The sequence below is a fragment of the Dermacentor silvarum genome, chromosome 3 (genome assembly GCF_013339745.2).
Source record: "Dermacentor silvarum isolate Dsil-2018 chromosome 3, BIME_Dsil_1.4, whole genome shotgun sequence".
NCBI classification, from domain to species: domain Eukaryota; kingdom Metazoa; phylum Arthropoda; class Arachnida; order Ixodida; family Ixodidae; genus Dermacentor; species Dermacentor silvarum.
In genome coordinates, this window is record NC_051156.1 from 24,172,841 (window position 1) to 24,197,797 (window position 24,957).

Genomic DNA, 24,957 nt, shown 5'->3' on the forward strand with positions numbered 1-24,957 from the left:
TTATGTAAAATTTCAGGAATTCCTGTGTCCCTTTCTTGAGCAGGTTTTCAAAGACGCTTATAAACATGGTGAGCTTCCTCCGACTTTCTATCAGGGCCATACGACCCTAATCCCAAAGAGCACTGATAATGAAGTATTAAAGAGTGTAAACGGATATAGGCCGATATCATTATGTAACGTCGATTATAAAATATTTGCAAAAGTACTTACAAATAGGTTGCAGACAGTAATTGCTAAATTAGTTGGTGACCATCAAACATGTGGAATTCGAGGACGCTCTATACAAACAAATATTCATATCGCACGTTCAGTCCTTGAGTGCTTAGAAGGTAGCATGGATCAAGTAGCTCTTCTTCAGATTGACCTCGCCAAAGCCTTTGATAAGGTTCAGCACAGTTTTTTGTTCCGATTACTGCGACATCTGCAGTTAGGTGATGCATTATATAATGGTATAGCACTTTGTTATAAAGGGTGTACTACAAAGTTAATTGTGAACCGTACCCTCTCAGGTGTAATACAGGTACAGTCATCCGTCCGTCAGGGTTGTCCGCTCTCGCCTTTACTTTTCGCAATATACTTGGAACCTCTTTGCTTAAGCGTGCTTTATAACTCAAGCATTAAGGGATACAGGTATGCAGATGAAGAAATTAAAGTTCTAGCTTATGCGGATGACATTGCCTTCTTTTGCATCGATAAGCCCAGTATTACTGAGACAATAAACACTACCTTGCGTTTCTGTGAAATGGCAGGAGCTAGTGTAAATTTTGATAAAAGTAGGGGGTTTTGGCTAGGCATGTGGGCTCTAACTCCCTCTGTGTTCTCGAATATTCATTGGGATCAGTCTTCGCTGCGATATCTTGGTGTGCCTCTCGATAACTTCCGTAATAGTGGACCTCATTGGACATCCGCGATAACCACAATCCGTCGAAAGGTGACAACCTGGCAGGGACGCAACTTCTCCATTTTCGCAAGAGCTAAGGCGTGCAATATATTCCTGGCTTCTAAGCTTCTTTATGTTCTGCAGGTATTGCACTGCTCCCGCGTCCATGTTCAGGCATTCCACAGAATATTTGCATCTTTTATTTGGCAGTCATCATGGGAAGCCATGAGAAGGGATAATCTTTTTCTTCCACTTGAGAAGGGAGGTCTCAGTCTTGTGCATTTGTTTGTGAGACAATTGGTCATGCGATTATTTTACCTTAAAAATGTCCGTCATCCTTTCCTCCTTGCAGTTAACAGAACACATCTTGCTTCACACCTCCCTTTTCTTTTTGTCACGACCAACTCTGCTCAAGAACTGCCGTTATGGGGCTTCCTAAAAGAACTCGTGGATACTATCTCATTTTTAAAAGCCAGATTCACGTTAGAATATTTATTTAGCGTTGATCGAACATCGCTAAATATAGCACTTGTAAATAACCTTTTCCCTGCACCTATGTATCGAAAGCCATATCTGTCTCTATTTGGTCAAGATGTTCTTTGCCGTGTTCGTCGAATGTGTATAACGCCAGCAGCGAAAACATTCTTCTTTAAGCTGCACACTACCACTCTGCCAGTTAAAACATGGCTTCATGAGAAAGGATTATATGTACCGTGGAATACAAATTGTAGACTGTGCAGCCAACCTGAGACAATAGAACATTGCTTTATTCTTTGTCGTGATGCATTTTATTTTTGGGACATTTTACAAAGAACTATCAAAAAAGAATTTCCTCTAACACCTTACGGTATCCGGTTCCTTCCTTTCAAAAAGACGATCAGTAATGCACCATATGATTTGTTTATGTTATTAGGACTGTATTCATTATGGAGAAGCCGAATGATCGACAGACATGCCGAGCCACCCCGCTCGACAAGGTCTGTCTTTCGAGAAGAGGCTGCTCAAGTGCGGAGTGTTGTTGCAACCTTTGACCCCGTTCCTGAATGGATTTCGTATCTGGACGCTTGTGTTTGTTTACCCGATTTTTGAACTTTCATTCGACTGCCTAGCGTGTGTGGATTTTTGTCATGTATGTATATATGTAACACAACTAATTTTCGCATATAACTACTAATATTTCCATGCAATAAAGAAAAAAAAAAGTGGCTGTATGGCCGAGTGGTTACGGAGCTCGCTTCGGGATTATGTGTGCGTGGGTTCAAATCCCGCCCTGGCTCAATTTTTATTTTTTTTTCTTAATATCACGCTTTTCCTTTTGTTTTCCTCTCTGTTTGCCAGCGCAGTCGTTTGAACCCCGGCGCCACGGCGGAAGCCGTGGTGCCGGGCGCCGACGCGAAGCGGCGGTCGTTGGGGTGTTGCGGAGCGCAGCGTAGCAACACCCCAAATAAAAAAATACTGCTCCAGTCAGGTAGACTGCTCCCTCCCTGATAGTGAGATTATATTTGGATCATCAAAACAGTGATGCGTTTATTTAGGAATACCACCGATCCCCTAACAGCAGGCTAGTCACCCCCAACGCAGCGTGTTCTCCGTCAACGCCTCCTCCGTTCCAACGGCGGCGGCTAGAAACATGGTACGCGCGAGCGGCGCAGCGCGGCGCCAGCGGTCGAGCGCTGTACGGGGGCGCAAATAGAAATACGCCCCCGGGCCGGCGCGGTGCGCACGGCACGCTCCAGTGGCTCGCTGCAGCCGCATGCGCGCGCTTGTTTATTCGGCCCTGTTATGTGGCAATTTATCCCTTGTACGAAAGTACGCTTCCGATAGAACGGCGTGACTTTTTTTTTTCGAAGGCGCTTCGATAAGAACAAGCGGAAGCGCTCCGAAAAAATGAGTACCAAGCAGTGGCTGAGCGGTCTGCCTCTCCGTCACCACTTGGGCTGTTCGTAACGTGGAGGTGTATTGAGCGCATATAATGTAAGCAGCATAGAATATAGACGAGAATTTGTTTCATAATCGTGGCTCTTAAAAAGCTCAAAGAAGGTAGCCAAGAAGATATGTGATAGTTTATTTAAAGCGAATTCGCGTGGGCCAAAAGCCTTTGTACCAATCTCACTGTGCAAAATACGTGCTCTGTTTGCGAAATAGGCAATATAGAACTTAACGCACGCGCCTGTATTCCGTAACGATGAAACGACGAGAAATTGTATTCCATCACCTCTGGGACTACCCTAAGTCTGTAAAAAAAAAAGAGAGAGAGAGAGAAGAGGCTGATTGCTCACAGGGAAACTTCTAAGAATATGGCAATTGATAATCAACTAACAGCATTCAAGATGTAATTGTTTATCAGAGTTCAGGGAGATTATAGTAAAAAGCGCGTGGCCAGTACGTTATGAGCATCCGCGAATAACACATGCCAAACACGTATAACTTCGCTTTCTTGCGTACAGCTATTTACTTTACGAAGGCTGCCAAGATATCATTGAGCGGTTGTTAATTGACTTTACTTTCGCTTAATCAACTCACGTTCATAGCCTATATGCAAGAAAGAAGATGATTGTTTGGTTTAATTCAACTAAATAATTCTTATTAGCGCGCACGATGAAAATCGCTCCCAGTGTTTCATAACTGACGCCACTGAACTACAGAATGATGTAGGCGGCGCCGAAGGCTGCGCACCGAACCGGTAGGTGGTTCGAAAAAAAGAGCCACGTTGACTACGAAGTATTTCCAATCGGCGCTCACTGACACGCACACACACATGCACAAACATACATGCACACACGCACAAACACGTGCGCGCACATACACAATTACAGATCAGGAGTTACAGCTAATAACGCATAAATTACATGCACTTGAAAACTAACGCACGCGCGAAAACGCAAAAAAAAAGATAACTTTGTCACGGCGCGAAGAGTCAACAAAATGTTCAGCGACTCACTTAAAAAAAAAAAGAGAAACTATATGCACAGTTATAGGTGCTCTGTATTGAACTGAACGAAGAGTCCGGCTATTCAAAGGGCCTTAATATCTCCATGCAACTTCACCTACCAATATAAGGAAAGCTGAAACAACCACCTCGCAAAGAACGACGTGCTTAGAAGGGGCCAAATCCTTTCTCCCGATGTTATGGAGCCACTGCTTCCGGCGCACGACATTCCGTTCTCCTCGGGGAAAACAAAATAATGCTAGCCCTTTCTCTGACCTGCTGCTGCATTGAAACGCGCAGCAGCAAGGCATTTCCACGGAGAACGAAGCCCAGATTCTCACGGAAACACGTGAAAACTTAGGATACGCACGTTCGGAGCGGCAGGGCGACTACCGCTTGGAAGGCGCATGGCGGGCGGGAAGAACTAAAAGCGCGCGAAAGAACGTTTCGCGTCGTTTTCGTGACGTCAGGGTCACCTGACAGGGTCGTATCGCGCGCCGCAGCCATTCAGCGTGGCAGATGTGCTGGCGGGGGGACATGTGATGGAGGGGGAGAAAAAGAGGACGTTAACAGCGCCGGCGAGGGTGCCGCGGCGTAGATCAGATCATCAGAGTGTCGCTACTTTCCAACATCACGGGGCTTTACCGTTATACTGACGTCATGACGCGGAGAAGCGCTGAACACCAGACGCGCCGGTCGGCACACCTACCCATCTGGTAGTTTCGCTGTGGTCCGTCGAAGCAGCTCGCACCGGCGATCGACACAGCCAACTGGTGATCACACGACATCCCGTGCGCGCCTGCTTTTCAGTTGTGGAGACCACCAAATACCTGACGCGACGCAAAAAGGAGGGCCTTCTTCCAACAGAATTTCGATTGCGGAAGGATTCACAGGCAATTAATGCTCGCCATACCACGTGCGTTGCGGCGCATACGCGCTCGGAAGACCACGCTCCGGTGCAGGACGGCGACCGCGTACACGGTGCGGTCAAGTACGCAAGCGGTGGTCTCGCACAGCCGATGGTATGCTCGTGCTAAACAAGCAAGTTGCCATGAATGTTCGATGATTTCAGACAGAAAAATGAGTGGAAACAGGCACCAAGTATCCAATCCGAGGAGGGATGAAATAAAGAAGAGCGTGAATCTGTTTGGAAGCCTTGATGACGCGAATGGTAGACGTACCGGTACTTTAAAGAACCAGTTCAAATGAGCCTCCTCAATGGAAATATTGTAATAAAGTCGACAGACCAAATCTGGCGCCAGTGCTCAAGATGAGAAAGTTGGCGAACCAATATGACGCGATTATCTGTCACAGGGTTTCGACAAAAAAGGGAATCGCAAAAATAGTTTACTTTCAGCGACGTGACAAACGAGACAATAAGGGCTGCTTCAAAAGGTCACACGAATCCTGTCTTCTTTAAATGAGACGAAGAGAATGTTGGCAGCACAACTGGCAACGCGCGCCGCTCATTAAACAGGCGCTAATTAACGGAGACTGGAATGACGTCTTCAGGTTGTGTGATTCCTGTTCAAAATCGATATCGAAGCAAAGTTACTGAAATCAGCACGACAGGGTAGGAATAACGTAACCTAACCTAACACACAAGTTATTCACGCATTGCAAAGGTTACAGCGGTCTAATTCTGCAATCGCTCCCCATTCGCAGTGGTTTGTTTTGCAGAGGCCACAGAGGCCGCGAAAAAATGCTTACTGCAAGTTAATTAAAGCGCTGGGGCAGTCTAGTCAAATAAATAGAACAAACAAGCCTTATCGTCACAAAACAGTTTATTTCGCCTATTGTCGTCAGAATTATGCACTATAAGGAATCTTCCACACCGCAGTTGCTCCTAAACACTGCTACGTATTGGCCCTTAATAGCTTTTTGAGGGACTACAAATGTTTACAGTTTCTAGACAGGCAAGTTTGAGCAGCAAAAGGACCACGTAATCATAAGCAAACTCTGAAAGCGCGACGAGGAATTAGTTTTTCCGGAGAAGGAGCGAGACGCTGCACCTCCGACACACACCGAGAGGCGCTTTTCGAGTGCCTCGTCTGCGAATCGCCTTTGCGACACCCTGAATGGCGGCACTCGGTGAGGCTCGATTCGGTGCCGCTCTGTCGCGCACTTTACCCGAAGGACAGACAAGCTGCGGATCCGAGATCTCGAGCATTCACGCGATGCTCACCGTTTCTTCCACCGGCGCACTGCAAGGTGCGGTCTCACGGAACACGACGGCGAGACGACTGCGACTTCCGAAACACGCTCCGACCAAACGCTGACCGCGACAGACTGGCCCCGTCCCTCAACAGTGAGGCCTAACGACGAGGCACAGTTTAGGCGAGTCCTTGTTACGCCTTGACTGCAGCCGATCTGAAATCACCAACCGGGCTTTCTTCGCGCCAGCTAATCGATCTCGTTATTCTCCCCGCAATCCCGCATGCAGTTTTTTCTTTCTTTTCGTTTCTCTTTTTTTTTTTTTTGTTGTTGTTGTTGTTGTTGCTCGCCAGAAAAGCAATGCAGTCCGAGTTGATTCAGATTTCAGAATAAATGACAATTGGTCTATATGGGGTTGGAGCTTCTCGAAAACATTATTCGAGTAATCGAAGCTTTGCTCAGAGTGAATTATGGCGGCTACGTACCAACGGCAGCAGTCATGTCGACGCCTGCTAACAACCAAAAGGCGCATCTCTCGAAGGCGATCTGTCACATTGTTTGTTTGCGACGCTGTGCACAAGCGTTCTTGCTAGACGTGGGCGAATATGAACAACATTTTCGAATTAATGGTAAGTTTCGGCCCCTGTGGATCAACCACCATTCTTGAACCTCCTTTTATTCATTAATGATCTACCCACAGTAATTTGCCACTCTAGCTGTGCTGGTGATTATTTACCATTCTCGCTGCCGATAAATCTCACAATTCTATTCAACGAAAACTGAGCTCACCGGCTTTCGTCATGTCCAGTCCTGTTGTAAAGCAAACTGTTTGCCTATTATTCCTTCTAAGACCGGTTGCCCCAGTTAAGCTCTGGTTTAGAAGTTTCGCTTGACAATCATGTTCTGACAAGTTTCATGGCCTCCGACAGCCACTTTCAACTGTATGCCACATCGCTGCTTCGAAAGGTTTCTTTTGCAATTCATGCAACTATTAGGACACACTTCCAGCGCCACATTATTTTATGACTATATTACGCTTGCTGCGGTCAGCTAAGGCGTCGCGCTGCTGAGCACGAGGTCGCGGGATCGAATCCCGGCCGCATATCGATGGAGGCGAAATGCAAAAACGCCCGTGTGCTTGCGTTAAAGAACCCCAGGTGGTCAAAATTAATCCCTCCACTACGGCGTGCCTCAGAACTGGTTTTGGCACATAAGAAAGAACTCCGAAAAAAGAAACGCTTGCGTTCGTAGTCATCTTTCGTACTGCGTGTCATCTTGCAGAAACACATATAACACAGACCTCAAAACCCTTAGAGACTTACAAAATCAGGCTGTAAGACATTCAGCCCATTTATATACCATTCGCCATTAATATATATATATATATCCCCTCTCTCTATGAATCGTTTTGTGATAAGCTATCAATTTTCATTTTTAGTCTTCTACACAAAGGGCTAACTGCTGAAGTAAACGTTTAAATGTTTTGGAGACGTTACCAATACTAACAAAACCAGATTTGCAGAGCGACGAAAACCTACTACTCCCAAGGAGCTTGAACTAACTATGGGAAGCAAACGGCCTTTTTTGTTGGGATATAAAACTAAAATAACATTTCACGTGAAATTAAATCACGCTATTTATTTATTTACTCTTCATTGCATTCATTATCTCTTTTAGTGAAACATTATCTCGAAAATATATCTGGTTAACTGTTAACGCGCATCGTATTGTTCTTTAGTGCAATGCTGTGCTTGTTGGTTTCTTTTTCGTTCTCGTTTTTTTTTTTTTTTGTCTTAATTATTTATATCATGCTGTTTTTGCATAGTCCTATGCTTCGTAGCATAAAATGTTCTGCTTAAATAATGTATAATGTCTGTAAGCAACTCACTGCTATGTGTTAAAGTTTAACATTCTCTCTCTCTATATATATATATATATTTTTTCGTTACTGTGTCAACCTCACTGTTATCTCTCGGACACCCTATTGTGCTTTTTTGATGTACTTGCGCAGATGTACAACATTACTGTAATAAATCCGAAATATCGAATGGAATATCGTATAGTACACGCAGACGCGTATGACAAAACGCGTCTGCGTATTGTCAATAGAGATATTTATTTCGGCACAGTTAGGCACTACGCTAATGCTGACTAGAGCAAGACAAAAAAAAAAAAAAAAGGATGTTCAATGATCACGGACAGCTGGGATCAGTTTTAAGCGCAAGAAAAGCGTCTCAACATCTTTGAGCTTGGTTGCGTACAAGCTTTCCAAGACCTCATTGACTAGCTTTTTCTATAGGTCATGGTTAAAAAAAAAAAAATGTTAAGACGTTGTGGAAAAAGAAAACACAGAAGCTGCTGAAAAAATTGTACGCCGTCGAAACATGTAAAAGTTGCAAGGAAGATATCACTGGTTGTATAGCGTAATTAACGATAACTGACAAGCAGTGGTTACAAAAAAGGGTGCCTCAGAAACGTTGGCCAACGTTTCGATAGGAGGACCGTCACAGGCGTCATCCTCGGCAGGTTAGCTTCAACGGCCTCCCACTCTGGCGCTCTTCTCCCCTCGTCCAGCCAGGGCGCTCATTTTCTTTTCCCTTTACAGCCAGCCTCCACCGACAACGACCGCGTGTGACGTCACACTATAGCCTGTCAAAAGCAACCTGTCCTCCTATCGAAACGTTGGCCAGTCTTTGTGAGGCACTAACTTTTACACCGCAGTGTGCTGTCGGCCCCGTTCCTGATTTGAGCCTACAAGCAAGGATCGCGAAACCGAAAACAAAGCTTCTGCACTGGTTCGAATAATGTCGTCGTTGTTTCACTTCCGATAACATGCGATACTTCGTTTAGCAGAGGGAGAACAGAAACTGTACTTCAGCAACCGGTTGTTGCCAGGTCAATAACGATATTCGAGATAACCGAACAGTCAATTTTCGAACACGAATAATTAGTAATTTGGAATATTCGCCCACCCCCGGTGCTCATTGGCATACTTGCTAAGCATCCCGTTAATATATGCACGGCTGCTTACTCGACGCTCAAGATATTTTTTTCTAATGTCTGTCATGTCAAATGTTGAACATTTTCCGGTCATCATGGCAGCTACTAGGCGATTTCAGGCAAAACCAACATCAGCGGTGCCTCTGACAATGTGCGATGGCATACACCGTCAGTAAAAATGGGTTTCAACCGCAAACTGGACGCAACTTCCTGGGCCACGACCCTGAGTGGTTCGTCCCTTCTCTGGCGTCCGACTTTCGCACTGCTAGTTTAACAACGTCATCATTAGCTGTGATCATATGAATGTACGTTTTAGTTTCAGACGTGTCTACATGAGAAAATAAAGCTGGAAACCGCGGCAATAGTATTGTTGAAACTGTTTTATAACGGAAAGAAACCGCGAACAGGTTGTTTTGCTGAAGGTGCAGAAACGATGGAAAGAGAAAACAAAACAAGGACGCCCCGGCATACTTATTTGTGCTTTCGAACAAAATGTTTGCAAAGGGCGACCGCGCTTTCCACAAAAGAACGGTGAAAATTGGTCCCTCTGCGAGCCCCTGTGCTGCTTTTGAGAGAAGTCTCTACGGGCCTGCCTCTCATGAGGACGAGCTGGCTCCTAGCTGGCCGCCCATAAGGGGTGTGTCCGCTGATCAACGTTCTTCCATCGCCTCGGTGACAAACTGCTCACCTGTCGGATTCTCAAGCAAGCTACCACATCGGAATGTTGCCGCCGGGATACAGGCGACGAAGCTGGCCAGCCTGGCAAGCTCAAACAAATTGTGTTTCATCCGCTCGTTTTTACCTTCAAGACAGAGTCATCGGCCAGAGGGAGGGAGGGAGGGAGACAGAGTCATCGACCAGAGGGAGCGCAAACAACTCAAACAGAAAAACGGCCGCTGTACATAGAATAATAGAATGTTTACCGAGGAGATAGCACGAGATTCGGGCCGCTGGAGGTCTGCAGTGCAGATTGTCCCCGAAGACAAGCGATAGGCTTCGAGTTCACACATGGCCATTCGCGACTGCATCCCAGAGGCGCCATATTACAAAAACATCCCCGGCAACGTAAACAATGGTTGCGATAACCGAGTTCAGAGGGTCTAATCAAATGATATAGGCAATAATCGATGGGCCTTTTGAAACACTTGGCGCTTGCGCCACGTGCCATTTCCTCGTCGTCTTTTGTTTTGACAGCTCGCGTTTCGAGGCGGCGGGTTCGGCTGCACAATATCCGGGACCGGCCCCCTTTGCCCAGCACTGTCCTCGTTGAAATTGCACGTGCGACGTTGGACAGACTCCGTGATCGCCCAAGTCAATCAAGTTTTTCATCATTTCTTCACCGAACTACCATCGTCGTTTTAATAAACACCACGTGAAATAGCCATCATTTGCAAAACTCGCTGATCAAGTCGCTATCCCTCTTTACATCGTCCACCACCTACGTCGAGCCGAGCAATCGTGGGCTCACGTGGTGGGGTGGCGCCACCGTCACGCTGTCGTCTCACACTCGATTTACGAGGAACACACGCTGGTCCACCACCTGGTATCGTTTTGCGGAACTTCAAACAATGCTGCATAGCCAGGTACCTGAAAAATGGTTCGCATCACATAGATTGCCACACTGCACGGGATCGGCACAAATTTTCAAATATGTTTCTTGTTACACGTAGACGGGCTCAATTTTGAAGCGTAAGTGCATGTTTCCTTTTAACAGTATCGCGTTAAATTAAGGTATCGCGTTACCATTATCTTTTATGGTCCTTTGGCCCTATACACCACGTGTCGCGAACGTCATCTTTTATTCAAGTTTCGTCATCTTTTACAATCGTTTTATCGCCTTTTGCCTGGTGATTTTCGACAACGTGTGAGTTGCGCTGCCAGATGTGCGTATATATTGTGTGTTTCTGTCAATAAAGCATAAGTTGTTAGTAAGCGCTCGTCCGTGTCTCTTCTTGTGTCGTCTGTTTGGCGCTTTAGTAACATGCACCAACTAGCCCAACAAAAAAGTTGGGCTATTTAAGGCCTACGGAGCGATGGTGTTCGCAGTTTCGAGCGAAGTGGAGAGAGTGTAAAGTGAGGAGCGAAGGTGCAGAGAGATTAAAAAAAAAAGACATACTCAGAGCAATAAAGAAATAAGTAAAACAAAGTATACTTTCTTGGCGAGGCCGGAATCGAGCCCCACGGTTCGAAGGCGAGCGTCATAACCACTGCACTATACACCCACGCTTGCAGAACGCGCATTTATGGGAACCATATGATTGCCTTGTACCGACGATTGTAACACCACTTGCTATGAGCGAGAGAGAGGCGGGATTTGAACCCGGGTACTCACGACCCGAAGGGGAGCGTCATTCCGCTACGCTATAAACCCAAGCTTGCCGAGCTCCGCTGTTTTATCAGATTTCATAAGCGTGGAACTGACTTAAATTTTTTTGTTACGATGTGTGCAGATAAGAAAGAAACTGTTGATGCCACGTCATGTCATGTAAGCACAGATCTCCGTGAAGCAACATTTCTGCGTTTTTTTTTTTTTTTTTTGTCTGTGACATGATGCCGAATAAAATTGAACTGAAATCCCTCTCACCTGGGCAGAAAAACCGCTGCCTCAGAGAGCAATGCAAAAATGGTCGTTTCATTGCAGCACGTGTGAGGGTCAGAGTGTTCACGAAAGAACAATCTAACCAGACTGAATCAGCAAATACTGTTAGTATCGGTCCTCAGCCTGTGAGCATCCCTTCCACATCGTTGTCGAAAAAAGAGTTATCGTTTTTAAGCATGGAACGCTTTTAGCTTCCATTGTCGGCGACCTCCAAGTGACCTTGAGCCAAAAGCCAGAGCCGTTATCCAGGCACTCAAAACGAGAGCATGCCGGCAAGTTGCGAGAACAAAACTAGATCATCCGGGCAACCCAGTCAAAACTTGACAAAATGCGGTCTCTGGGCCCCCAACCCTTTGTACAGGGCCGCATTATATACGCTAATTACTCTCCGATCAAGTTACCAAAAATATTGTTTCCGAGTTCTTCCTAATGTTTCTTCACAATATCACTCAAGCTAGTACGCTCAAGTTTTATTCATCATCTAGCGACGTTCAAAAGGCAGCCGACCACTTCGATGCGACAAGAAGAAAAAAAATTAGGCGTCAAACACCAGCGGAGCTGAGGGGAAGCCTCAGCAAAGTTGTGCAAAGCAAAGCACGGTTTAAGGTCCGGCGGCACGAGCCCCCCGTACTTTTGGAGCAACCGTAGCGGCTCTTACGATATAAAGTTGTTGTATATACCATATAAAGAAGCGCTTGTAGATTCCAACTATATATAATATAAAGGAATTGATTACTGTGACTTGAAATAAATGTTCAAGAACGAGCATGAGATACATGGCTCTTGCGAACTGTGTCTCAATTGTGACCATATTTACAAGAAACTACCGCATTTGCTGCATTGCTCTGTAGCTTTAGGACATATTTATCTATTTCCTAAACGCAGCAAAATAATGTTTAATTTTTACTTTTTGGATAATTTGCTTTTCAAGATTGCTGCCAAATATCGCAAACTTCTGTTGTAAACAGCCCGGCAACTACGTGCTCAAGGAAGCTAAATTTTGGATAAATTAGAGTTCACGGAATTTCCATTTAGGACGCAAAACTTCATTCATGTACCTTTATTAGGTTTCCTAATAATGCGACCGAAATTAGGCAATATTTAGAATTCTGGTTCTACTTTTGCCTATTTTTGCGGGAAGCTACTAAAGCTACGAAGCTGCGGTTTAAAATTGATAACATATATAAGTTCTAACACATATAATGAGCGGGAAGAAGGAGATCCGAGGGGCCAGATTTTTCTTGGCCATCTCATAAGCCAACAAACAATCACATCGAGGACAGCATAGGGGAAATTACATGTAGTGCTTAATTGAACTAGCGAAATGATAAATAAATGGAAATGAAAGCGGGTGAAAAAGCAACTGGGATACGAACCCACGTGTTCGCATTACGCGTGCGATGCTCTTACCAATTGAGCTACCGCAGCGCCGTTTTCCCATCCACATGTCTACTAACCCTGGGAGTCTTACCAACGGTGAGAGCGTAATGCGAACACATGATCCCACCAGTTTTCACCCACTTTCATTTCCCACTTGAGATGATAACGAGAGAAGAAGGGAAACCGATTTCTGTGAATCCTGACCAAATAAAACCAACGTCAGATAATGAAGCCGAGAAAAGCATCGCGGAAGTGGCCGCCGGCGGGAACTACTTCCGCATGCTGTACCAGGTTGTGGGTTCGGCTCCCACTGTCCAATTACGGTCAACGCTAACTTCCGCGACGGTTCCCTTGGTTTCACTGTCTGACGTTATATACGCGGTCCCTTCGGGAGAGTCCCCCGGGTCTGTCCGTGCTGCAAGAATTCTCCGTTTGCGCCCAGCAGAGGCGGCAAATACCACCCACAGCTATACGCGACCGCCACAAAGTACGGTTTTCGTGCGTGCCGGTCCCGCACGAGTATTTTGAGCTTCAGCAGCCTCGAAACACAGCTCAATTGGTGCAGCCACAATTCTCGGCAGCGTGCCCTCCAACGCAGGGTTCTTCCTTCTACGTGCTATATCGGATCATTCAACTAAGAGGTGTCAAATGCACGCCTCAATGCAGAAAGGTTTCCCCGTCTTCCGAATGATACCATGTTAATTATAATGACCGCGGCCGAGGTAGTCCCCTATACTGTAAAGACGGCATTCGGTAAACATTGAGAAATTTAATTGGCCAAGTCTAGTTTAGTCTAATTTTCAAATTAACCGGCTTTGTAGTCTCGCTTAAAATCAACATTTAGTGCTCCCGTACTGTGTGCACTGCACGGGTCGGATTTTGTGGTCCGACCCGGCAGTTACAAACGTGGCCCGTGCCCGACCCTTTTAGTCGCTGAGACTAAATGAAGCGTGGTCCTGTTTTTTTTCGGTTATAGGGATGACCGTAGAGATAGCTTTGACTGTGTGAGGTCTTTCTCCGAAATGAACGAGAGGAGACCTACAGGAGCTGTTCTTATACAAGGTTGCGCGTTGTGTGACATGCGTGACGCTCGCCAAACACACACAGGGAACACATGGCATCTCACGCTTGAATATCCAAGAGGTGCTGCCTACAATGCTCTAATTCGAACCAATAGGCGAGATAGTAAATTTAATGACGCTGGCTCTCAGAATTCGGTAATGCACTGCTGCCCTTTGGTTCGATGATTTATAAACTGGTGAAGGCTCATGTGCGACCACTGTCACCTTGAACGAGGCATTCTTATTGCTTGCTTTATTTTATACTCAATTTTTCAGTCGGCGATTCCAGTATCCCTAGTTCGTGCCCGCTTACTTTGATGTTAACATCCGCCCAGTGCACGACGCGTAGACGACGCAATAGTTATCACGCTTTTTGTCAAACTTGTTCGTTCGCGCTCATCGCCAGCGAATCCGCGCAATGCCAGGAACGACGAGCGCTGCGCCATTTCAAGCTGTGAGCCAAACTTATTGCCAACCCCTAATCTCAGCTGTCGTCACCTTGCTCTCTTTTCGACTCTCTTCTGGACACTTTGTAATACGCGGCTGCTGCGGTCGGCTCGCGTTTCGCTTACGCGTCACCAAAGTCTGCGTTAACATCCGAAAGCAACTGCGCGCGCCCCGGTGACATTTTGAAAGCGGAGCGTTGTCCGCCGTAGCATTGCAAGGCATTGGAGAGGCAGCACAGCGTGTTTGATTGCCAATCAAATCTGCTGAACGCATTCAAGTACTACAAAGTATTTCTCAAATGGCCTATTTCAAATGCACTCCACTACGATAAAAAGTGGTTCGGGCTCCTTTAACACGCTGAACCTTCCCTTAAAAAAAAAATGCATTGAGGGATAAATTTTTCTTCCGCGTTTTATTTTCGGGATCCCCTTCACCAACTTTGCCAGATTTTGCAGCATGCGCTTTGGTTTGAAGCATTTATGCAAGAACACTCGAACGTATCTAATCAATTATATTGGATTATTTATGCAATAAATTACGGCACATTATTCGACTCGCCTGATCACAAAATGCAGAAATAAAATGGAAACCTGTAGCGAGTCCCACTATATATGCCTTAGTATGCAACATACTTTGTGAATATATGTATATTACAGAATTTATTTACTGCTGTGTGGATTAATGGTTACATTTTCAAAGCAAGCGTTTAAAATCGGTCTCCCTCCTTTTCCTTTTTTTTTCTTTTTTTTTTTTTACGTGGAAGTGATTATAGGTGGGCCGAGGCGGCAAATCATTCACTCCTACCAAAAGTCAGGCTTTCGGGTCAGCCCGTGCATTGCTTACAGTATATGTGCCCATACCAGTCCAGAATATCGGGCCCCCATTTCATTCCTATTCCATCCATCTGCCTGAGTGGTGCCATGATTCCATTCCCTTTCCATTCCGGGAAATTGAAAACGTTCAATGACTCCGGACTCCATTTCAACTCTGGTCCGCTTATACTGTATATGGCGCTTCCACTCAGATGAATCAACGCTGCAGGGGTTCACAGCACTTGGGTAGACACGTGCGAGGGAAACACGTGCGAGGGAGAAAAGGTGCCGGTCTGCCTTAGCGTGTTTCACTCGCTCTGTTTAACCACAATGAATTCATACCAACTTGTTCAACTTTCATTGCTAGTCCTTTCAGAATGCATCTTTTCATTCACTCATTCCGAGTCGCGGTAATCTTATGGAATACCAACTTCCCCTTATGAACCTAGAGCTTACGCGATCGCGTGCTTCCTTCGAATAGCAACAACATGTTTGCACAAAGATTACTGGAACAAACTTGCGAGCAGTCTGCCCCTTCCACCAGTTCATTCTGCCCAGTTAACTGTATTCACGGCTTCGTTCGCCCAATCTCCCATTGAACAGCAATTTCTTCGGCATACACCATATATAAGCGAGAAGGCGTCGAAGTAAGGCAATCTATTAAAATTCCTCTGAAGTGGGCCACGCTGCTTAACCACCTAACAGGTGCCACCCATGAAATGCAGCTGCCACGACACTTGTACAGCACAACATTTCCCTTCAGTAGCCTCGCCATGACAAGTGCGACACGATTTTTTAACAGTGTTACAAAAGTTGCGGCGTTCCAGACCACCGCGCACCCCCTGCGGCCGGCGGCGTAGCCCCTCCAGGCGCGAGCGGCCGCGGAATCGAGGTCGATCCGCGAAACAAACAGGACGCGGCGGCTCACCCGAATCGTTCGGTCGGCGACTCCGATGGCGAAGAAGGGGCTCACGCCGAGGTCGACGTGCAGCTTCTCGAGCGCGGTGTCGCGGTCCCAGCCTTGCAGGGACCACGACGAGCCGGCGACCAGCTCCCAGCCGCCCACCTGTCGCAGCCGGTAGTTGAGCAGGGCCAGGGCGTCTTGGCTCAGGCTGCGCGGCTCCATGCACGTCTCGTAGAAGCGCTTCGCCTTTGTCTCGGCCGACGCCTGGTCGCCGTCGAAGGGCACCAGGTCCACCAGGTGCCGCACCGCGTGCTGGCCGCCCCGAGGTACGCCGGGGGCCCGGCAGGCCAGCGCGTACGGCTCCCGGCAGGGCGCGGCCTCTCGTCCGAGGCCGGCGAGCACGCGAGACGCCGAGCCCAGGCAGGCTGCCGACAGGCAGCGGTCTTCGGGCGCCGTCGAGCCCGAGTGCACCTTGACCGACAGGGCGACGATGATGACGAAGAAGACGAGCAGCAGCACGCACAGCAGCACAATCACCAGCGACGGGATGTTCGCCACGGCAGAGGTGACCTGGGCGCGAAGCTTGGACATTCCGCCACCCGCGGACTCGCCCTGTTCCATGCACTTGTCGTTCTCGCGCGGCTCGCTTTTGTCGTCCATGTCGCCGGGGGCACACTTGTTGCGCGCCACCGCGCAGCAGCCAAAAACAACCGGCGACCCGAGCAACTTTTGAAAGCGCACGGGGAAACCGGCTCCCGACCAGAGGAGCCGCTGACCTAAGCCGGCTACTCGTGCAGCCGCCGGTGGCGCCGCGTCTCGGGCTCAGCTACAACATGGCGCTATCGCCTTCGCATTTTGTACGTTAGGCGGCGCTAGGACGCAAAGCGCCGCAGAGTCGCTAAGCGGCAGAAAGCATGAGTTGGTACAGTACGCCTTCCTCTAAAACAGGAACGAAAGCTCGTTCCTTCCCAATCTTGGAACGAGTTCCCCTTACAAGTTACTTTAATGCGAAAGGAACGCGTTCCAGTTACACTTCGAACATTGGAACGTGTATTTTATTTTTATTATATTTTTTTAAGACATATAGTGTCGGATAATCGTCAGGCGAAATAAAACGAGCAATTTAAAACTCACATCGAACTACGCACGTTATACGAATTTGAATATCGCCGGCAGCAGATAACCTGGGCATAAAGAGAGTCCAAATAAACGCTCCTAGCCCAGGTGAAAATTTCCAACTGGGATCCAACTGGGATCAGCTGGGATGAACTGGTTCCAGCTGGAAACCAACTGGTCCCAGTTACACACCAATTGTTCCCAGTTGGGAAGCAACTGGGTAGCAACTGGTTCCAGTTGGGATCCAACTGGAACAATTTCCAGTTATACTGGGAGTGACTGGACCCAGTTGGGATCCAACTGGAACTTTGACCAGTTGTACTGGAATCAACTGGTTCCAGTTGGATTCCAACTGGAACATTGACCAGTTGTACTGGTAGCAACTGGTTCCAGTTTGGATCCTAATGAAATGGTGACAGAAGTTTAACTGAAAGCAAGTAACATGCAGTGCTTGCTAAGACAGCAGCAGCTAGTCTATATACTTATACTGCGTAATTATGTTTGGCAGTTTGAGCAACCCTAGCAAAAATTCTAATAGAAGTTTGTAATAATTAGTCTAATACAGTTTTGTATTAGTTAAATTGTATAAGTTTTGTATTAGACCAATTGACAGAAATTTCTATTAGTCGTACTGATTTACCTGTAAGACCAATGGCCCTGTGTATTGTACTTATTATCTTACACAATCAGTGTTGCATGTCTACTAGTTTCTCCATTAGCCTAATGGGTTCTATTGGCCTTATGCTGATTGTTGCTGGTCTGATACAACATGTATTGCTGGATTCCGCAGCTCTTGTTTGCTGGTGAAAGTTAATTGATAAAAAAATTAGACTAGCGGACCGCTTGCTTGCATGGAGAGGCACGTGTTTCTAATTAATCACTGAATAATTAAATATTCTGCTGTACAATTGTGCAGCAGATTGCGTTCGTACGTTTGCAGTTTGTTTCAGCGCACTAAGCTAGAAATGGCCATCTCAGCGACATACACAAAAGCGACGTGCGCCTACATGGTCTTGCCAATTTTGCTTCACTGAACCTCGTCGCGATGAGTCGTTGAGTTGGGTAGCTAATGTTTACAGTACAGCAAATACTTCCCCACAAAAAAAAAAAAGGAAAAACCGAACAACCAGTCGTAATCTGCAAGGCAGATTGCGGTGCCCGGTCAGCTTACGAACGACGGTGCAATAGCAGCATGGAGGTAAAAAATACTAGGAGCATGGAGGAAGGAAAAAAACTAGGAGGGAGCATCACGTGACAATCTTGAAGCCTAGTCATAAAAAATTTAAAGGAATGGGATCATGGGAAATAGGCCCTCACGTGATAGGCAAGCGGTAGATTTTACTCGGCTCGCTTCGGTGGCTTCGGTTTCGTCTGCTGCGGGGGTTTCGGAATATGCGCACATACTCGGCGTGGCAAACGTACGCCGAGGTTAGTAACGGAATTCGAGTGTGTGAAGCAGCGAGTCTCGCCGCCTAATTAGCAGACAGGCGCCAAGGCTGTTGCGAACGAAGGCGTCGGTTAACCGGCATTGCGCCGAACAACCCGGGAGGACCACCTCAAGGACGACTGGTTGCGTTTCAGTGTGGTTTCAGGGAAACGAGGGAACCTTTCGCCCTGCAAACGTGTGAAGGCAACCAAGCCGCCCTTCCGACGACGATTCGTTGCGTTTGACGACGTCTTCTGGGAAACAATGATGCCTTTCGCCCCCGCAAAATGTGCACGCGATTAAGCGAGCGTACAGGGTCCGAAGCGACTGTCCCTACGGGAAAAAAATGCGTCCCGTCTTGTGCCCAAGGATGGACTGGCGAGCCGGAGACTCCGAACACATTTAGGGCCGTGCCGGCCCGTAGCGCAGTCGACACTGTTGCTCGAGATCTGCTCAAAGTCTTCGGCCTCTTAGTAGAAGTACCGGCGAGAACTCCCGTCAGCAGTAGGCGCACCTGCGTGATGAAGTGTTTTGTGCCAAGATGCCCTAATCGAACAGAAAATCGCCGCGATGGCCTGTCCTTCCATAGGTAAGCACAATGAACGTTTCTTTTATTTATGAAAATGGAACAGCAATATTCGCGATCGTTAGTGACTACGTGCTCGTGTGAATTATAACTGACGAAATAGTGGTGCAATGCTATTCAAACCATTTTTTTTCCAACTTTGTCATAATTTCCACTAAGTGTTAAACATTTATTTCTCTTTAAAGTACTTTTATCAGCTAGCGTACACTCCTAAAAAGTTACGATGTGAAACTATTTATTGTCGAAGAATTACATCTCCTGCTATAAAAGTTATTATTGACTGAATTTTGTATGTATTTCTTGTGGCTGAAAACAATCAAAATTGCAATAGAACTAATTAATTGAAGAAACCATGAAAGATTAGTCGTCACATAACATACCAAGTTTTGCAATAGTCGCCAAGAACAATAATTTTGTAGAGAATATTCTGCTCGTAGTAACTCGGCTTGTGAGTGCAAAGTTCAAACATCATGTTGCAAAGTTCAATCACTCCCTATGTTGAGGCTAAATATCATTTTCTTTTTTTTTTCAGAAGATATGATGTTGGTTGACATATTTTAAACAACAGGCAAATGACAGTTGAGATGAAATAACAGTTTTACTTTAAATTACAGGAGTGAACATCATTTTCATTCATTTATTAGTAGTACCCTGAAGGCCTGGAGGCATTACAGAGGGGGCATTACATTACATTATGTATGTGTTACAGCTATATATTTGATATTTTTGTGTGAAACATGCACTGCAAAGTTACTACAGCTCCATTTCCCCCGAGATTCAATTAGCTGTATGTGTATTTTACAAGCACACTTAGATCAAACATAGTTTTCTACACAAGGGGATGCGGTGTGTAGGGAAAGCATGCACAAATCATGTGAGATCTTTTGCATGACTCTGCAAAGGTTGTGTAAATGCATTCCACAGCAAATGTTATTGTTGGACCTTAAAAATATCTGGTGGGTTATTCTTTAACTGCAGACGCTTGCAAAGGACGATGCCACAGCAATGAGTCAACCTTAAAGTGAAGCAGCTACATCCACGGGAACATAACAGCATCAAGTTGAGCCAGTAAGTTGATGCACAGCTGTATGCAGCCATAATGCATGTTTCCAGTTTGATCATACCTTTTTCATGACTGTGGTAGATGTCCCTCACCATTCCTGAAGTGAAATATGCTTTTCTTATATTCAGGCAGGTAAGTCACATGCAGTTCCCTTTGAACTCGCAGACAAAAGTGGTTCGGAAAGGCCCATATAATATGTCAAGAGAGAAAAGGGCTTGGTTGAAAAAGGAGCTGCAAGCAATGTTAGACGCCGACATCATCCGACCATCAATTTCACTGTTTTCTTCGCCTATAACAATCGCTCCTAAAGACGATGGCACTTTTCGTCTTTGTACCGATTATAGGATTCTAAATCGCCAAACAGAATTAATACCTTTCCCGATGCCAAAAATTGCTGCTATTATCGATGAAACTGGTGGTTGCCACTGGTTTTCACGGATCGATCTCTGCAAAGGCTTTTGGCAGATTCCCTTGACCGAGGAGACCAAAAAGTACACCGCATTTGTTACGCGACTTGTTCGAATGTAACCGATTGCCTTTCGGATGGAAGAATTCCCCAGCGTGGTTTCAAAAGATCATGAATGACATCCTGAAACCATACTTGGGCACCTTTTGCAATGTTTATATAGACGACATAATCGACAATGGATATGGACATCTCTGAGGGCTTGTCTGATTGATGTGCTAGCAGAGGGTACTGCTACATCTGCTAGCGCGTCCTTGACTGATTCAGACATCGCTGATGAGCCTTCCGAAATCCAACATGTCCTTGCATGTTTGATTGTCGTAATGATCACAGAGCTTGCTTAAGACATTTTCTCACATGTGTGCCTTGGTTCATTCATGTTCTGATCTGCTTTGCAAAAATCTGGTGTTTCCCTTTAATATATATTTGGGATTTCACCTTTAAAGTAATTATTTAAGTTTCAAAAATGCATATGAGACTGTCATACAGCCTTTTGTAAGATGTTTTCGACAGATTTAAAAGATCTATTAGTAATGCTCAGAATTAAGAGAAAGATAGAACTGTTCAACCTATCATTGGCTACATTACAGCCCTTTTTTGACACAGGTGACAAGCATACTGCGTTCAAATTTCATTGTTAACACTGGCAAAAGCAAGTGCTAATGAATGAAAGCCATATATGCTACATCATAATCTCATTTTAGTCAATCTAGGATAAGTACAAGATAAGGAAAATAAAACAAACTGCAGCAAAGCAGTGTTATGTAAGATGAAAAACCACTTTATTAATTAATTAACCAATTAATTCATTTATCCATCAACTTCAGCTGTCCCACCAGGTTTTATGTTAAGGCATTTATTTGTTTTTTGAGTGACTTTGTAAAGTGCATATATTGTTCAAGAGCATTGTATGCAGATGTCAAACTTTTATAGAGGGAAAATGTGATACCTTATTGTAAATTCTGCAAGTACATGTTTGTTGTCTTGCTGAATGCTGTAGCTTGAATCGCCTGCATGCAAATTATGCTTTAACAATTGTTCTGTTCAGCCCAAGCTAAACAGTGTGGACAATGACGGTAGGTTAGCTGGCCTACCTTTCACTAGAGCAAACTGTGTGATGACATGGACATGCTGTGAATGCTCTCAATGGATTATGTGCGAGCTAGGTATACGCTTGAGGATGACAATGTTTTTTTAATGTTTATCCTGTATGTCTTTTACCTGACTTTTGTGGAAATTTGCCACTGCCACCTGGAATACCGTTGGTCGTACTATTTAAATAATTTAATGTGCTCACTCTGTTCACTTGCTTTACAATAGCCTTTTATGATGCCAGATTCACTGTAACCACAAACATTTCGTGTATACCACTCAATGAGTGTTTTAAATACCGTGAAATATTCATTCATTTGAGGTTCACAACGTAATAGAGCCATCGTGTCCTAATTGCGGTGTGTTGGCTCAGCTTCGACGGTGCTAACTTTTTTGTAGGTATGTGATACAACATAAGCTTTGTTGTACATTTTACTTGCAGCAAAATGTATTGTATTTTAATGTTGACATACTTACTTTGTGGGTCTGACCTCACATCAATTGTTTCAACTTTGACTTTGTGAACTACCACTCTTTTTTTAATGTCTGCATATGTATTGCTTACTTTTCTGACAAGCACAATCACCGAAGCCTTTCGATATTTGTGAGGACAGCGCAGATATAAATATTATACAATTATAGCACTGTATTGAAGGCGTTGCATACAAGGCATTGTAAGCAAAACTGCAGCTACATTCAAGGACAGATGATCCCATTGTTCAGTTTTATTAAAGGTATCAATACTACGTGTGATACAGCTTACTTTGTATAACATTATTATACAAATGCCCTGTGGCATACAAGTATGCTAATACTGATACCGAAGAGCAGTGGCACAATAAGCTTTCCTACTTGCTGTTTATAATTTTGTTTTGTGTATTACCTTTGCAATGTACTTCATTTAAATTATAAATGTGGCTTCCTTCTGTATTTGTGTGAAATCCTCTGGCTTCTATAGGTGCAATAAACACTGAATAAAGAATGAAACAATTACTGTTGTCATAAAAATGTGCTTTCCATAGTACAAGTACACCAGCAACAAGATGAATCCACAAGTGCAAATGAATGCTGCCATTTTTCCCTTGCCGCTATGTATTCAGTTTTCATGCCGTTTCACACTAGCAGAGGAAGAAGGGTCCCCCTGGCAGTGTTTGATTCTAGGACATAATTATGCTCATTCGGAAACAGCTGAATAAACTCTAGATAATGCACAAATTCCGTCCATTTGCTTCATTAGATAACGAAAATGGATCACCGAGGCGCGTTTCAATAGCGTCGTCGCACCACAGAATCTTGCAAAATAGTACACGTAAATCTGAATAAACGGTGATTACTTCGGCGTTTAGAATGCCGGCTAATGCTATTTATTTCTCTCAAAATGAAACACGCCCACCAGAGCCTTTTATTAAGCGAAAATGCGACAAAAAAGTGTCCTTCAAAACATCTCGTTTCTTCCTAGGTGCAAGACAGCGTCACAAAAATTCTTTCTCTCAAAATAAAACACGCACACCAGCCTTTTATAAAGCGAAAATGCGACAAAAAAAAAAGAAAGAAAGAAAAGTGTCCCTCAAGACATCTCGTTTCTTTCTAGGTGCAAGACAGCGGGACGAAAAATTAGCAAGATAATACGCACCACAGCTTAAGGTGCACAACGGCTGATTTGACGAAACTTGAGTACGTAGGAAAAATAGACCACACTCGGGCGTCTGCACGGGTTTCGAGCCGCGAGCGCTGGAAACTCCACTAACCGCGGTGGTAAGCGCAAGTGTCGCCTTGAAAATTTTCTGTCTTCATGAGTCAGACGCCCCAGTCTTGCTCCACGTTTCAAGGCATCGCATTTGAAGCGAAGAACGACGCGCGCAGTAGCAGAAAACCACCACCCGCATACGGGCCTCCAAGCCAGTGACGGAAGGCGCCACTAAAAGTTACCACGTACCAAACAATCACGAATGTTCCGGCAACCTTGTGGGCCTTTTCCGCCCCATAAGGCACCGCGCACGGGGCCCCTGAGAGAGGGAGGGGTGACTTCAGAGGAGGTTGGCTTGCCGAGGCTAGCGGAATCACGTGACGCTCCCTCCTAGTCATGGAGGTAAAAAGGCAATAGCTGCTGACCCGCGCGTGGCACCAGCGAAGTCCAAGTGGAGAGCGCTGCTGCCACGCACGGAAGTGACGTCAGAGTTGTGGCCACGTGATCGTGACGTTGTTTAAACAAGTATGGCGTGTTCCGGTTTATAATTTTGCGCGCGATGCAGTGCATGCTGCTGGGGCTGCTTCAATTTTACGGTTTCTTAGTGTAATGTGTGCTAGAATATTCTTCTGTCTAGTTGCGTTGGAAGAGCTGGATCGTGTCCGAGCTTGCGATCACGAGCGACACAAGGGCGCAACCCTGGAGCCGCTCGTTTCTTTACGCCTTGCAGTGCGTTTATGGTTGGTATCGCGTGGTCTTGTGCATTCCGTTTTTCAGTACTGTTGCTCTTGTTGTTGAATTTGCTGTTGTGAATTAGGCGCATGTGTGCTCCCAGCTAGGCAGCACTTTTTTGTCTGATGGTGTAAAGGTTTAAACTCGTTTTAAACGCTTGTTGCTGCCGTTGCCGCTTAGGTTGGCATCGATCGGGAACAATTTCGTTTCCTCCTTCGTGAGACTTGTACGTTGCAGATAATGCGCGAGTAAGTGAGCTGTTGCATACTTCTTATGGCACTCGATGAGCGTTTACCTCTACTGTGCTTGCCTTGCATGTTCTGTTTCCCTGTTTATCTCGGATTTTGGTTGCTAGCGAATCACGACTTGCTTGAGCAAGTCTCGCCACAGTTCAAAAAGCACATGTTGAGTAACCCGAATATAAGCGATAAAGACAAATGTTGGGGAACGTGGCCCAGCCGCTGATAGTTCTACTCCGGCCCAATTTTGCTGTAAAGTTTAGCTGCCTTGAAAACCAAGAAATTTTCTTATATTTATTCCAGCTAGCTTGCTAAGCTGCTATCTAGCATTACTTCTTTTGGTGCTATGCGAGGTACTATGCTTGTAGAAAATATACCTCGCAT

General features: G+C 45.6%; 1 protein-coding gene across 1 annotated transcript in view; it reads right to left on the bottom strand.

Annotated features, from left to right (window-relative positions):
• Positions 1–17,082, bottom strand: part of LOC119444262 (endothelin-converting enzyme 2-like) — a 146,863-nt gene extending 129,781 nt beyond the window's left edge. The window contains exon 1 of the mRNA XM_049664509.1: positions 16,191–17,082. Coding sequence (XP_049520466.1) covers positions 16,191–16,826 — 636 coding nt within the window. The 5' untranslated portion in view covers positions 16,827–17,082. The remainder of the gene's footprint in view (positions 1–16,190) is intronic.
• Between the last annotated feature and the right edge of the window lie 7,875 nt (positions 17,083–24,957).